Source organism: Monopterus albus, unplaced genomic scaffold (assembly GCF_001952655.1).
Source record: "Monopterus albus unplaced genomic scaffold, M_albus_1.0 scaffold569.1, whole genome shotgun sequence".
Classification (NCBI taxonomy): domain Eukaryota; kingdom Metazoa; phylum Chordata; class Actinopteri; order Synbranchiformes; family Synbranchidae; genus Monopterus; species Monopterus albus.
In genome coordinates, this window is record NW_018128449.1 from 34,957 (window position 1) to 46,927 (window position 11,971).

General features: G+C 43.6%; 1 protein-coding gene and 1 long non-coding RNA gene across 2 annotated transcripts in view; one reads left to right on the top strand and one right to left on the bottom strand.

Annotated features, from left to right (window-relative positions):
• Positions 1-945: 945 nt before the first annotated feature.
• The window catches only part of LOC109953179 (myocyte-specific enhancer factor 2C), a gene marked incomplete at its 3' end in the record, with an annotated part of 27,834 nt that continues 16,808 nt past the window's right edge, over positions 946-11,971 (bottom strand). The window contains 8 exon segments of the mRNA XM_020588595.1: positions 946-1,229; positions 2,849-2,960; positions 3,057-3,168; positions 3,937-3,960; positions 4,065-4,231; positions 4,853-4,897; positions 4,985-5,174; positions 5,258-5,401. Of these exon segments, the coding sequence (XP_020444251.1) occupies positions 946-1,229; positions 2,849-2,960; positions 3,057-3,168; positions 3,937-3,960; positions 4,065-4,231; positions 4,853-4,897; positions 4,985-5,174; positions 5,258-5,401 (1,078 nt within the window).
• On the top strand, positions 1,122-2,927 carry LOC109953180 (uncharacterized). Its single transcript, XR_002273859.1, has 3 exons — positions 1,122-1,196; positions 1,366-1,439; positions 2,841-2,927. It is a non-coding gene; the product is annotated as an uncharacterized LOC109953180 (long non-coding RNA).

Consider the following 11,971-nt stretch of genomic DNA (forward strand, 5'->3'; position numbering starts at 1 on the left):
AAAAAATGAACTTAAATGATTTTAGCATATGGCTGCAATATAACAAAGAGTGAAAAATTTAAGGGGGTCTGAATACTTTCCGTACCCACTGTAACTGCATCTTTAGTTCCATGGAACAGTCAACTCTAAAGTTTGTCATTCCATGATGTTCGTGACTGCAGCTTTGCTGAAATCGTTAGTTTTGCATTGTGGTGTCTGGTGGAAACCTCAGCAGTCCTGTCAATGCCCTAAAGCTAAGGCAGATTGAATTACTGCCACCTGCTGGTTTTAGTGCCAGTTACTTCTGACGTTCTTAGTGCAAAACGTCGACACACAATCCTCAGTAAAATGGTGAACTTTTGGGTTTTTTTTTTTTTTTTTTTTGTCAAATTAAATGAGATTTCACATGTTAGTGTTACAGGTGCAGGTAGTCAGATTGTGTTGTGTTTGGAGAGGGTCTCGCTGTTTCCAGTCTTTATGCTAAGCTAAGCAAAACAGCTAGTAGCTTTATATTTAGCATCCCTAACTAACTAGTCTTCGGGTGGTGGGAGATTCTTTTATCTTTGCTTTGAGTTGTGTTTCAGTTTCTCACTCTTCAGGACAATAACAGATTAACTGTCAAAGCTCCAATGTCTTCCTTCCTTATTAAGGATGTCTGGACTCAAATCAAAGTTTAGGACTGATCTCCCAAAGTCATTCCTCTAGCGTACAAGTCTAGCTGCAGTATATGTAAATACAGCAGAGCATGACTGACAGTGTCTGACTCGAGGCCATGTACATGTTACCATTACACATATATAGCACACCCACTCAGTACAAGAAGAATATAATGATAATATTAATAACACTATACGGTAACTTCGCTAACACCCCCTTCCCCCCTGCTTGCAGGTGCCTCCCATCATGTCGCCCAGCCCTCCGATAGCCTCATCCGTTTTATTGAGGGGCTGTGGTGCTCATCCTGACCAGACAGAGGCCGGAGAAGGAAGCTGTCGTTTCTGTGATGATCCTCACGCTCCTCACTGCCGTCGTATGAACTCCCACAGCTAGACACGCTGTCACCGGGGGAGCGGCCCTGTTCGCTGGGGCCCCGGCCAGATGCGGAGTATCCAGCTGTGGTCACACCTCCTCCAAGTCCCGTGCCAACCATGCCAATGCCACGGTCTCTTGGAGGAGAGGCCGGCTCTGACTTGATTTGCAGATTCTGATGAGCAGAGGTGAGGTTTAGGTTTGAGTTCTGACACATGTTCCTGTAAGAGAAGAGAGTGGGGCCGTCAGTGTATGTTAATTCACACTGAGCCCTGCTTGGTGACTGTTCCACTGAAGTTTATTTAAACAGCACTTATGAAAGAAAAGCACTACTACTTTCTACACTTCTGGGAACAGAAAGAAGCAGCAGCGCCAAGACTGAAAAGTGGCTGATGGGAGTTTGTTCCAGTGGTGCATGCTGATTCCAAATGGTAGGTGACTCTTTTCCCATGACATGCTGTATTCTCACTGGAGATGCTACTTAACACTGGTCTAGTCTCTGTCCCGGATTAGCACGGAAACGTGTGGCTGCACTGGGTGACCCACATATGTTAAAAATGTTGCCCCAAAAGCTCCAAACCAAGTTTTTACAGAGTCTGAAGCAGCACGACTCAACTGTACGTCAGAGTTTTTGGGGCAACATTTGTAACATAGTTTGGTCGCCCAGTGCAGCCGTGTGCGTCTATGGCGCAGACGAAGAACATAATCCAGGACTGACAGACTAGCAGTGAGTAGATGTACGTTTTCGTCTCTGTATGGGGCGTGTTGAAGATGACCGCCCTTATCCGTTAACATCCAGCTGTGTCACCTTACTTCAGGAAGAAATGCGCTAAGATGTAGTCAACATCTTTTCCGTCTTTATGCCATGTTGTATTGTTTTCTATGGACATGCACTGCTTTCACCAAAGGAAAAAGGATCTTGTCTTGGAATTATGACTTGCAAAGGTTGGAGCGCTGCAGAAGTTGCCTGAAAATCATCAGGTTTTAAGGAGTTCTTTAGTATCAAAGTAATTCAGTGATAGTTGTCAGTACATCCCATAGTGAATAGCAAAACTGAACTGTTAACAGCTATTTTGGTGTATTTAATGTTCCACAGCATAAACAAATATAGACTACAAATGGGCCTCAATGGTGCCACCTACAGTGTAACACGCCATCTACATGCAGTGAGCAGCAGCTGGGAAGCTTCAGAACCTTAGGTTTTTAAAATTTCTTCAATATTAACATAATTCTGTCAGTACATACAACAACACATAGCAAGAATAAACTGCTAATTCCATACACTTAGTTTTCCAAAACATAAAACAAGTGTAGGCTAAACCAGCGCCCCATATCTCTGGCACTATTATTGGTGTTTCTTATACAGGTTGATCTGTTCTGGTGACTGTCTTCTTAAATAGCTATTATAACCCATTACAAGAAACAGGAGGTAGGCTTTAGGCCACGTAATGTCGGCTAAATCTGGTTGTTTTGCCACATTAGCTATAAGCAGTTAATTTTGCTACGTTCTGTTGGATGAGCCGTCAGAATAACAAATACTGAAGAAACCTTAAAATCCAAATGTTTCTCAAGCAGGTTCTGAAACTTTCCACCTCCTGCTCAGTACAGGTAATGAATTAGCTGTTAACAGTTTACTTTTAATATGCATCATCGATGTGGACAGCTTTCACTGAAGAATTAATTAAAAGCTGATGATTTTCAGGTAGGCTCTGCAGCGCTCCAACTCAAATACAACAAAATCCTCCAGTTTTTCTCCTTCGGTGAATGCAATGCGCTTCCATAGTTTTCTACTCATTTAAATTATTTATGTAGAGAAATATTTTTAATTCCAGCTGCTCACCCCATGTGTCCGAGTGCCGAGTGCTGTAGATTCTGCTGCTGCCAGCTCACAGATCCAAGACCGGACCCTCCAAACCCGGACAGAGGGGACAAGTCGGTGCCAAGCGAGAACTCTGAGGAAAACACACCCAGAACATCCTCATCATTAACCTGACCCTACGTGAGGAAGCCTCCTGCCTTTCACCGGCCTACAGCGGAGTAGTATTCACCTGTGCCATAAGAAGAGGAGAGCGTAGCCGGATACCCGCCCATTCCCTGCCCAATGGAGACCGCAGGAGTCGACAGTGTCTGAGCCGTCTGAGAGTGATTTATCCTCTGGTTCTGAAAAGAAAAGGGAACCATTAGACTTCACACATACTGATACTGTGGCACTGAAACAGAAACTAACCAGAGAAAAGAGCGACTGGTTTCAGACTGAACCAACAAACTGTTACTGATCAGACAAAGAGCAGCTTCATATTTCTGAGATAGTCCTGGGCTGCAAAAGGAGAGGAGGCCTTGTGCGGTAATCTAACAACTCAGGGTGCGCTTAAAGATAAGATGCCACAAAGCTCTTCAGGCACTCTAAGGCGGAGTAAAGAGTGTGTTTAAAAACCTTTAATCAGGCATTAATCTAAAAATGTCGACTGACTTCGACCTCATCAGGTCTTCATCAGTTGTTTTGTTTCTGCCCTGATGAATAAAGCAGTGTTTTGTTTTTAACTGAGATGCCTGATTAAATAAAGGCTTTTAAACACTCTTTGCTCCTCCAGTCAAAGCTACCTACTGGAGTCTACTGTCACTCTTTACCTTTTAGGGCAACTTTGGTTTCACTTGTTCTGACTAAAAGGACTTCACTTGAACCTAGATTTGAGCAAAGTATTTTGATTCTGTACAACTTCTCCTCCAGCTCATTTCAAAGAGAACTGTTGCACCTTTTGTCCAGTTATACTTCTCTGACAGCTGCTGTGAGTAAAATGGCTTGAATCAGCTCCAACAACTAGGAGTCTTCCTTGTAGACTAAATACATTCTTTGGCCGTCATGCTCCTTCCTGTGGCACAGCATTTGTTTTGCACTTTGTGATCTGATGTAATGTAAGAGCTACTTACCAACATGAGGTCAAAGTCCTCACACTGGAGGCAGCATTAAAGCAGACAAAATCAGTCTCTGCATTATCAAGGACTCCTCAGGGATATCAAAACTAAACTGATAGTGTAACAAAAACAAAAGCACTCACAATGGCTGGCATGTTGCTGCACTTATTGGAGGGGGGCATCAGTGTCCGGAGGTCAGGCTTACGGTTCATGCTCATGGAGAGGGGACTCTTCTCCTGCATGTTTTTGGAGACTCCCTCTGGAGACAGAAGCCCGGGGGAGGAGCAGTGGCCGCTGTAGCTGCCATTTCCTAGGTAGAAACAGAAAGAGGAGGTTTGTACAGTTCACTACGCAGGCTGTCTTCATGTAGGAGCAGCTACATGACACATCCACCATCTGGAGTTGGATTAAAGCATCTGATTCAGGGTTTCATTTATGAATTTCAATCTGCCTTTATATTTTTTATGTATGGGTTATTTTAGTAATCTCACTTCACCACTCTCCTTTTCATTTAAGAAGCTGGAACCACAGATTGATTAGCATTTTGGTTTGGAAGATGACATGTTTACAAAAATAGTAAATCGGTTACTGATGAAATCAGGGTCTAACCTCTGAACTGTGATCACGGTGGTGCTGCTCTCATGACTTGGTGCCTCCTGAATTGTGGATTTGTAATTAGGGCTACAACTAATGATTATTTTTGATTGTATAATGCACAAACTGTCAGCTGTTTTTAACAGTAATATTTGTATTCAAAATGTATTTCTGTAATGTACGACTACAGGTCGCTGCTGTTCACTGTCCCGTAGAATTATAATAAAGTTGAAAAAGCTGAGGCTGTTCTTTTTTTTACTTCCCTTTATAAATATCAAGATAAAACTCTGATTAAAAACACGTTTAACCGGTGAAGAATCTAAAGTTCTATTCTTACCCACACTGGAGACCATGGTGCTCGGCAGCTCTGAACCCATCAGACCTGCAGACACACAGGAAACACAAGGTCAGATCCACAGGCCAAACGCTGGGGCCACACAGATGGAAACGTGTTTTCATCTAGACTCACCTGCATTTCCAGTGCTGGAGGGTCGCTGAGGGGACATACTGTTTCTCTGCAGTGAAGGGTGTGTGTGTGAGATCGGCAGCAGGTTGCGGTTACCCAGGCTGCCTCCTAGGCCAGGGTGGGAGTACATCAGTCCACTGGGACTATTGCCAGGGACGGGCACTCCCATATCGTAGCTGGAGGGGGGCAGACCCTGCTGGACAATTCAGAAGGAGCCTGTCAGTTGGACGGTCACTGAGCAGAGCACCTGAAACTGCTGAGCTGATGTGAACTTACACAGATTCTTTGTCTGTTGATCATCAGGTCAATGTCTTCGTTGATTTTGCGGTATTTTTCGTCGGACTCTGGGCTCTGGCCAGCAGAGTCGTCAGCCTCGATGTCAGGGCTGTCGCAGCCGTTTAAACCTTTCTTACGCAGCGTCTGGTTAGAAGGAGGAAACAGACATGTAAACACGTTAGTAAAACTTTTACCCGTGTGCTTTGTTGATGTTAACTGAGAAATAAGGTGAACGAATAATATTTTTGAAAGCATCCTTACTTTACAGCATTTTAAAGCTTTTGCACCAGAATATATTTCTTCAAACAGTAGGCACAATCGCTGTGTTACTCTCTCTCCACTACAGCTCAGTGAGGAGACGCTGACTGACACAAACAGGGGATTTTACACTAGTGAAACAGAACGAGTGCGACCAAGACATTATGAGTCCTCAAAGATGAACTAAATGTATTGTGAGATTAATGCAGTGACTGAAGACGGGCCTCGTTAGCCGACTGATGCACCATCAAAAAGCTCTGGGTCCATAAAAATAGGTTTCATACCTTTGCTGCATAGAAAAATAATCTTTTGGTCACAAAGTGTAAAAAGGACGTCACAGCGCTCAGACTGAGTAGTGGTCAAAAAAATAAATAAAAATACTTCGACCGACTCTCATGCTCCTCATCTATGAAAGCCACCGCCTATACCCATGTGACCTAACTCAATCACCATGACAACAACAATAAAACATCTCAACATTACCATAAAACACTCATGGCTCCTACAATTAACTTTAAATTCTAGTTTAAAGGATGGCTTCACAAAAAAGGCTGCTGTGCCTATTTTAACCACTAGAGAGCGCCATCGGAGCAGATATCCCATCAACCAGCACACCATCATCATCATCATCATCATCATCATCATTACCCTGCTCTGCCTGAGTCAAAAACCAGTAAGCTTCATTTCACTGTTGTGAACTGTCTCATGCAGGTATCAGATGAAGAAGAAGGGTGATGATGGCGGTGTGTTTATGTGTGTTCTGTACAGCATGTGGTTTGGCTCTTCACAGCCCATTAGCCCGGCATGTCACCGGACAACTACAACACACACACACACGCACACACACACACAGGGCTCAGTGGTTGCCCAGTGCAGATATCCCACTCATCCCAGTCATGTCCACCTGTTTAGCTTTAGAGAGAAGAGGATGCGGGGTCTGTGGCGAGAGGAGGGGGAGGCAGCTACCACCAATGCCAGCGTGGCTACGGGAGGGATGGCCGTAGAAGGCTATTTTTTACTCCTGTGTTTCTCCCATCCCTCCCTCACAGTCTGTCAATCTGGCTTGTCTATTAAAACCTAAAACCAAGTGCTCCGGCCTACTTTCCCCTCCACACATACACACCCCCAACGAGAAGTCACTACCGTGCACCCACTCCTTCCTCCTCCAACAGAGCCCAGCTAACCTCGGTGCAGCCAGCGAGCGCTAGAACAAATACTGAGACCATTTGTTTTAGGAAAAGCAAGAACACCATGATGTAAAAATTTCTCCTTAGTTATGAAATCCCTGAATTTCACATTTGACTTAAAGTAGAGAATCGTTATCAGATTAATATACTTAAAGTATCAGCAGTAAAAGTACTCGCTCTGTAGCAACATGTCTCCTGTCACTGAATCTTATTATGAGTTTGTTAATACTAATAGCATCAACGCTACTACTTTATACAGTAGCAACACACTGTAAAATACTCCATTACAAGTAAAAGTCCTGCATTCAGAACTTTACTCAAGGGCAACGGCCTGTTTAGAGCTAAAATGACTAAATTACGAATATTTTCTCAGATGTTTGGTTTATGAAATGTCAAGAATCCTGAAAAGGTGACGGTTTGTCAGAGCTACTATCACAGATGACCCCACTACACAACAAGAGGCAGATGAATGGTTAATCAAACTAGTAGCAAAGTACTTTTCTGCTAATTGACAAATCAGTTAATTGAGCAGCGGTTTCAGCTGTGGGTTGGTTGGTTAACTGATAAACAAAAAAGTCATCTGACAACTATGGAGTATTTTAATAAGCAAAAGGAGACGTGTGAATAACTGCCTAGCCTTAGCACTGATGGAAAGTACCCAAGTACATGAACAAAAGTACTACACTCTAGTACAATTTTCTGTTTATACTACTTCATATTTCTGCACTCGTACATTTTTACTGCACCACACTTGCAGTAAACCACCACATTTAGTTAGTGTGGTATGTTTACACAGAGCCTTCGCTGTCGAATCAATGTACTAGAGCAAGAAGTACAATAGTTTCCTCATAAACTTAACAGAGTAGAGGTGTAAAGTAACATAAAATGAAAGTATGACTTAAGTCCAGTCCTTGTGTAAATATTCTTACTCACTTTCCACCACTGACCAGGAATGTGTGTGTGGTGGCAGGTGGTTTAAGCAGCTTCCTGGAGGCGCTCCAGACTGAGAGGGAGGCAGCTGAGGAGGGAGGGGGTTAGACCCCCCCCTTTGCTTTTCTTGTCCATCAGTTGTGTTTTGTCTTTTCTCAGTTCAGCTCCTTCTACTGCTCTCCTTGTGCCGTGGGTGGTCTCCTCCTCCTCCTCCTCCTCCTCTTCACAGCTGATGATGCTACCGGTATGTGTGTGCACGCACACTCTGAAGTGTGTGCTAAGAAACACGACATGCAGCCTTTACACATCCCACTGCCGCCGCTCAGGCAGCAGATGGAACTTTTGTCCAAAATTAGAAAAACACATATTTCCTCCACTGACGTGTGAGATAGATGTAACAAATAAGGACTGCACTTTTCCCTAGACGCTCCCGATTCACGTTTAGAATCATGTGAATTGGTTGGAATTATAGGGACATAAAGACAATGATCTAAGGCGATTACTTGTGTTTAATTAATAAGAACTTTACACATTTTCAGATGTAGACCTAGATGATACACCAAGACTCACGGTAACAGTACGGATCCATTTTCCAGCTACTTTCCTGAAGTCTTTCCTCATAATTTCCTTAAAAAAAACTGATTACTAATATCTCCATCAGTAGCTAAGTGAAAAAGAAGTCTGCTATAGTTTCTAAAAAAAACAAATAACCTGGATTGTTCACGACTTTGAACTGCGTATCAGTTTAACTGGTCTGGTTTAGACTTTCAAACTCCATGTTGTGAGACTTTACCGACTCAGCAGAGTGTAGCTAATACACTGTATTAGCAATGTATGTAAATACAGTTGTGAAGTTCTTGTACTTGAGTATTACCCATTTTATGCTACTTACTGCTCCTACTCCACTACATTTATCTGACAAATAGTCACTTTTAAGATTAAAGAAATAAATTAAAACGAGATAAGTTTATAAATTCAACAGGTTAAAGATGAAACCCATAGTTTCCAACCTTTCTGCCTTGTCATCCTAAGGTTTCAGATGTCTGAGTGGATTTCCCCAAAAACTTTACACATCATTTACAACTTTGCATATTTAATTTCATGTATTTGAGGCTCAAAGAACTACAAATCTTTAAGAGAACCTTTTAAGAGAAAGGCAAGAAGTAATTTCTTTCCTCTTGTTTCATGGGGTGATTATTTTTATGACCTCTCAGATTTATCTGGTGACCCTTTGGAGGGGCCTGAACCCTAGGTTGGGAATCACTGGACTTACTCTATATAAAATAACTAAAACCAGCTCCAACAGCAAAATTTAACTATCAATATATCAGCAGAAAGGGCAGATTCTCTGCAAAACAAGTACTACAAGTACTGCATGCAGCTGATTATACTTGTAGGATTTTAAATACCAGACTGTTTTTTACTTAATGAAGGATCTGAAAACTTCAAACTGTGTTTTCTGGCATTACTGCAGGGGACACTACCAAAAGATCAGCAGAATCATAGCTACAGTCCATAAATTATGACATATACCAGTAACTTTTGCCTTGACACAAAGTGGACTGGGTCAGAAGAGAAAAGGGAAGGAGGGAAGAGGAGGCGGCTGTGGGGAACTGAGACCTGGTTGCTTGGCCTCAAGTCGCTTCTCTTCGTCTTCATTTTCCTCCCTTGGCTCACATAGCCATACGTACACACTCAGTCATTCACAGCGAACCACAGTCACACACACACACACACGCCCATCATGGCTATTCTTAGCCATGTTCCGGGCTATTTTTAGACCACTACCAGTTTCCAGCCATTTAGCAGGGAGGGATCTGAGCCAACACAAAGGAACTGGACTTGGTCTGCGAGCATATGTGAGCCTCAGCGTGTGTCAGCTTTAGTGAAAACTTCATCTGTTTCCAATCTGAAACGGCTCGGAGCCACAGTTAAACACACACACACACACACACACGCACACGCACACGCACACACACACACACCACAGAGCAGCCCAAAGCAAACCAAGGTTAGAGGAGTAAAAGTGAGGAATGTAGAGCTCCTCAGATTTATAAATAGCAGCAAGGTTCCCAGGCTCAGTGAACACAATACAATAAACAGAGATATCTGGCCCGTAGCCTGTGCACGCACACGCACATGCACACCATCCTGCCATATGAGGGTGGGGGGGGGAAGACGACAAAAACAAAGGAGCCTCTCTTCTCCTAAATTCCCGTCTAGGAGACATCTCATGCCACGAGGGTCTACTGTCACACAGCTCTCACCCTCCTTTTCCTCTGCTAAGGGCATCAAAGTATTCTATTAATCCGTTAGTTGGCTGACAGAAAATTACACCACTGGTCAAAAGTTTAAGATCGCCCCTCATTTTTCTAGTTTTTATTGACACACAACCAGTGAATGACCTTTAATGGTCCAAAGCTAAGAAGTAAACTGAGGTAAAGCAAATAAATGTGTGTAAATGTCATATAAACAAGTCCTTTTCCAGGGTCCAGTAACAGGGGAACGTCTGTCTTTCCTGTAGCTGTGAAGTAAAAGAAGCCTTGAAAACTGATGCAACAGTTCCTACAGGTTCAAGGCCATGAAAAAGGCCATGAACCCAGGAAGTCAGAGCTTCTCAGGGTTTCACCCTGTAGCAGTAGAAGGAGCCACAAACAGCTCCAGGCTGTGGATGAGGAAAGAACCAGACGGTCAGCTTCACGTGATGGAACGGCAGCACAGGGTCCAGACTTTCCAGGTGAAGAGTGAAAGCAAAGCAGCTGACAGGTGCAACACGTCTGTGGGAACATCTGCTGTGGTGCTGTCTGTCCCAGCAGTGTTTGGTTTCAGTTGGAGAGACAATGACAAAGGGTGTGTTCACCTGTTGGATCCCACTGGTAACAACTGGGAACACGGAGGTGACCTAAAACTATTGACCAGCAGTGGAGATGCAGCAAATTTCTTGATAATCAATAACTCATTTAAGTAATTTTACAAGCTAAAATTCCACACATTGATCACATAGTGAATATTTGGGGCTTGGCTTTCTGGTCAGAAGAACAAGACATCACCTTGGGCTCTGAGAAGTTGTGATGGACATTTTTTCCACCATAATCACTTTTCCTCACTGCTCCAGTCTCTAACCCATACAGCATAGCTGGTCTCACTACTGTCTTGTACCCCTTTCCTTTGATTCTTGCTGACACTCTTCTGTCACACAACACTCCTGACACCTTTCTCCACCCACTCCAACCTGCCTGCACTCGCCTCTTCACCTCTTTCCTACTCTCCCCATCACACTGGTCCGTTGACCCCAAATACTTAAACTCCTGCTCCTTCTTGACCTCAGCCCCCTGTAACCTCACTGTTCCACTTCCCTCCCTCTCGTTCATACACATGTATTCTGTCTTACTACGACTGACTTTCATTCCTCTTCTTTCCAGAGTAGACCTCCACCTTTCCAGGTGTTCCTCCACCTGCTCTCTGCTCTCACTACAGATCACAATGTCATCCACAAACCTCACTGTCCACGGAGATTCCTGTCTGACCTCATCTGTCAACCTGTCCATCACCATAGCAAACAAGAAGGGACTCAAAGCCGATCCTTGATGTAGCCCCCCCTCCACCTTAAACTCCTCTGTCTGACCTACAGCACATCTCACTACTGTCGTACTCCTCTCATACATATCCTGAACTACTCTGACGTACTTCTCTGCCACTCCTGACATCCTCATACAGTACCATAGCTCCTCTCTCGGCACTCTGTTGTACACTTTCTCTAAAGCCACAAAGACGCGATGCAGCTCCTTCTGACCATCTCTATACTTCTCTGAAGCAGCTCCATCATAAAAATAACCAACCAATTAATCAGTACTGAAACTACCTAAGTTGTAGTCCTAGCTGTGACTGATTAGCTCTGCCATGTTCCCAGCTTGCTAACACGGTACCAGTTAACTCCCCACTCATTATTTTACCAAGCGTCGAGCACAGCATATTTCATGAAGATGAATTTTGTGCTTCACGTTCTGTTGTGACCACACCTTAAAAGAAACTGCGTGTGGTTTTAGGAGTTGCACACACATGCTATTCCAATCTGTGTTCATGCATTATTGTGAGCTGGTTAGCCTTGTGCTGCACCTGTAGTCACAACAGGTAAACAGCCTATATGGCCTTTGTTGTGTTTGTAGCAGTTTGTTGCCACATGAAACATATACAGAGTATAACTTCTATAAAATTAGCTGAACTGACAGGATTTGATTTCGATGCAGGGCCTTTGGTGCATTTTGTCCACAGTTTGTTGACATCTGGAGATCTCACTGTTGCTGTCAGAAATTCGAAACATCTAAGTTGCAAGCCGAAG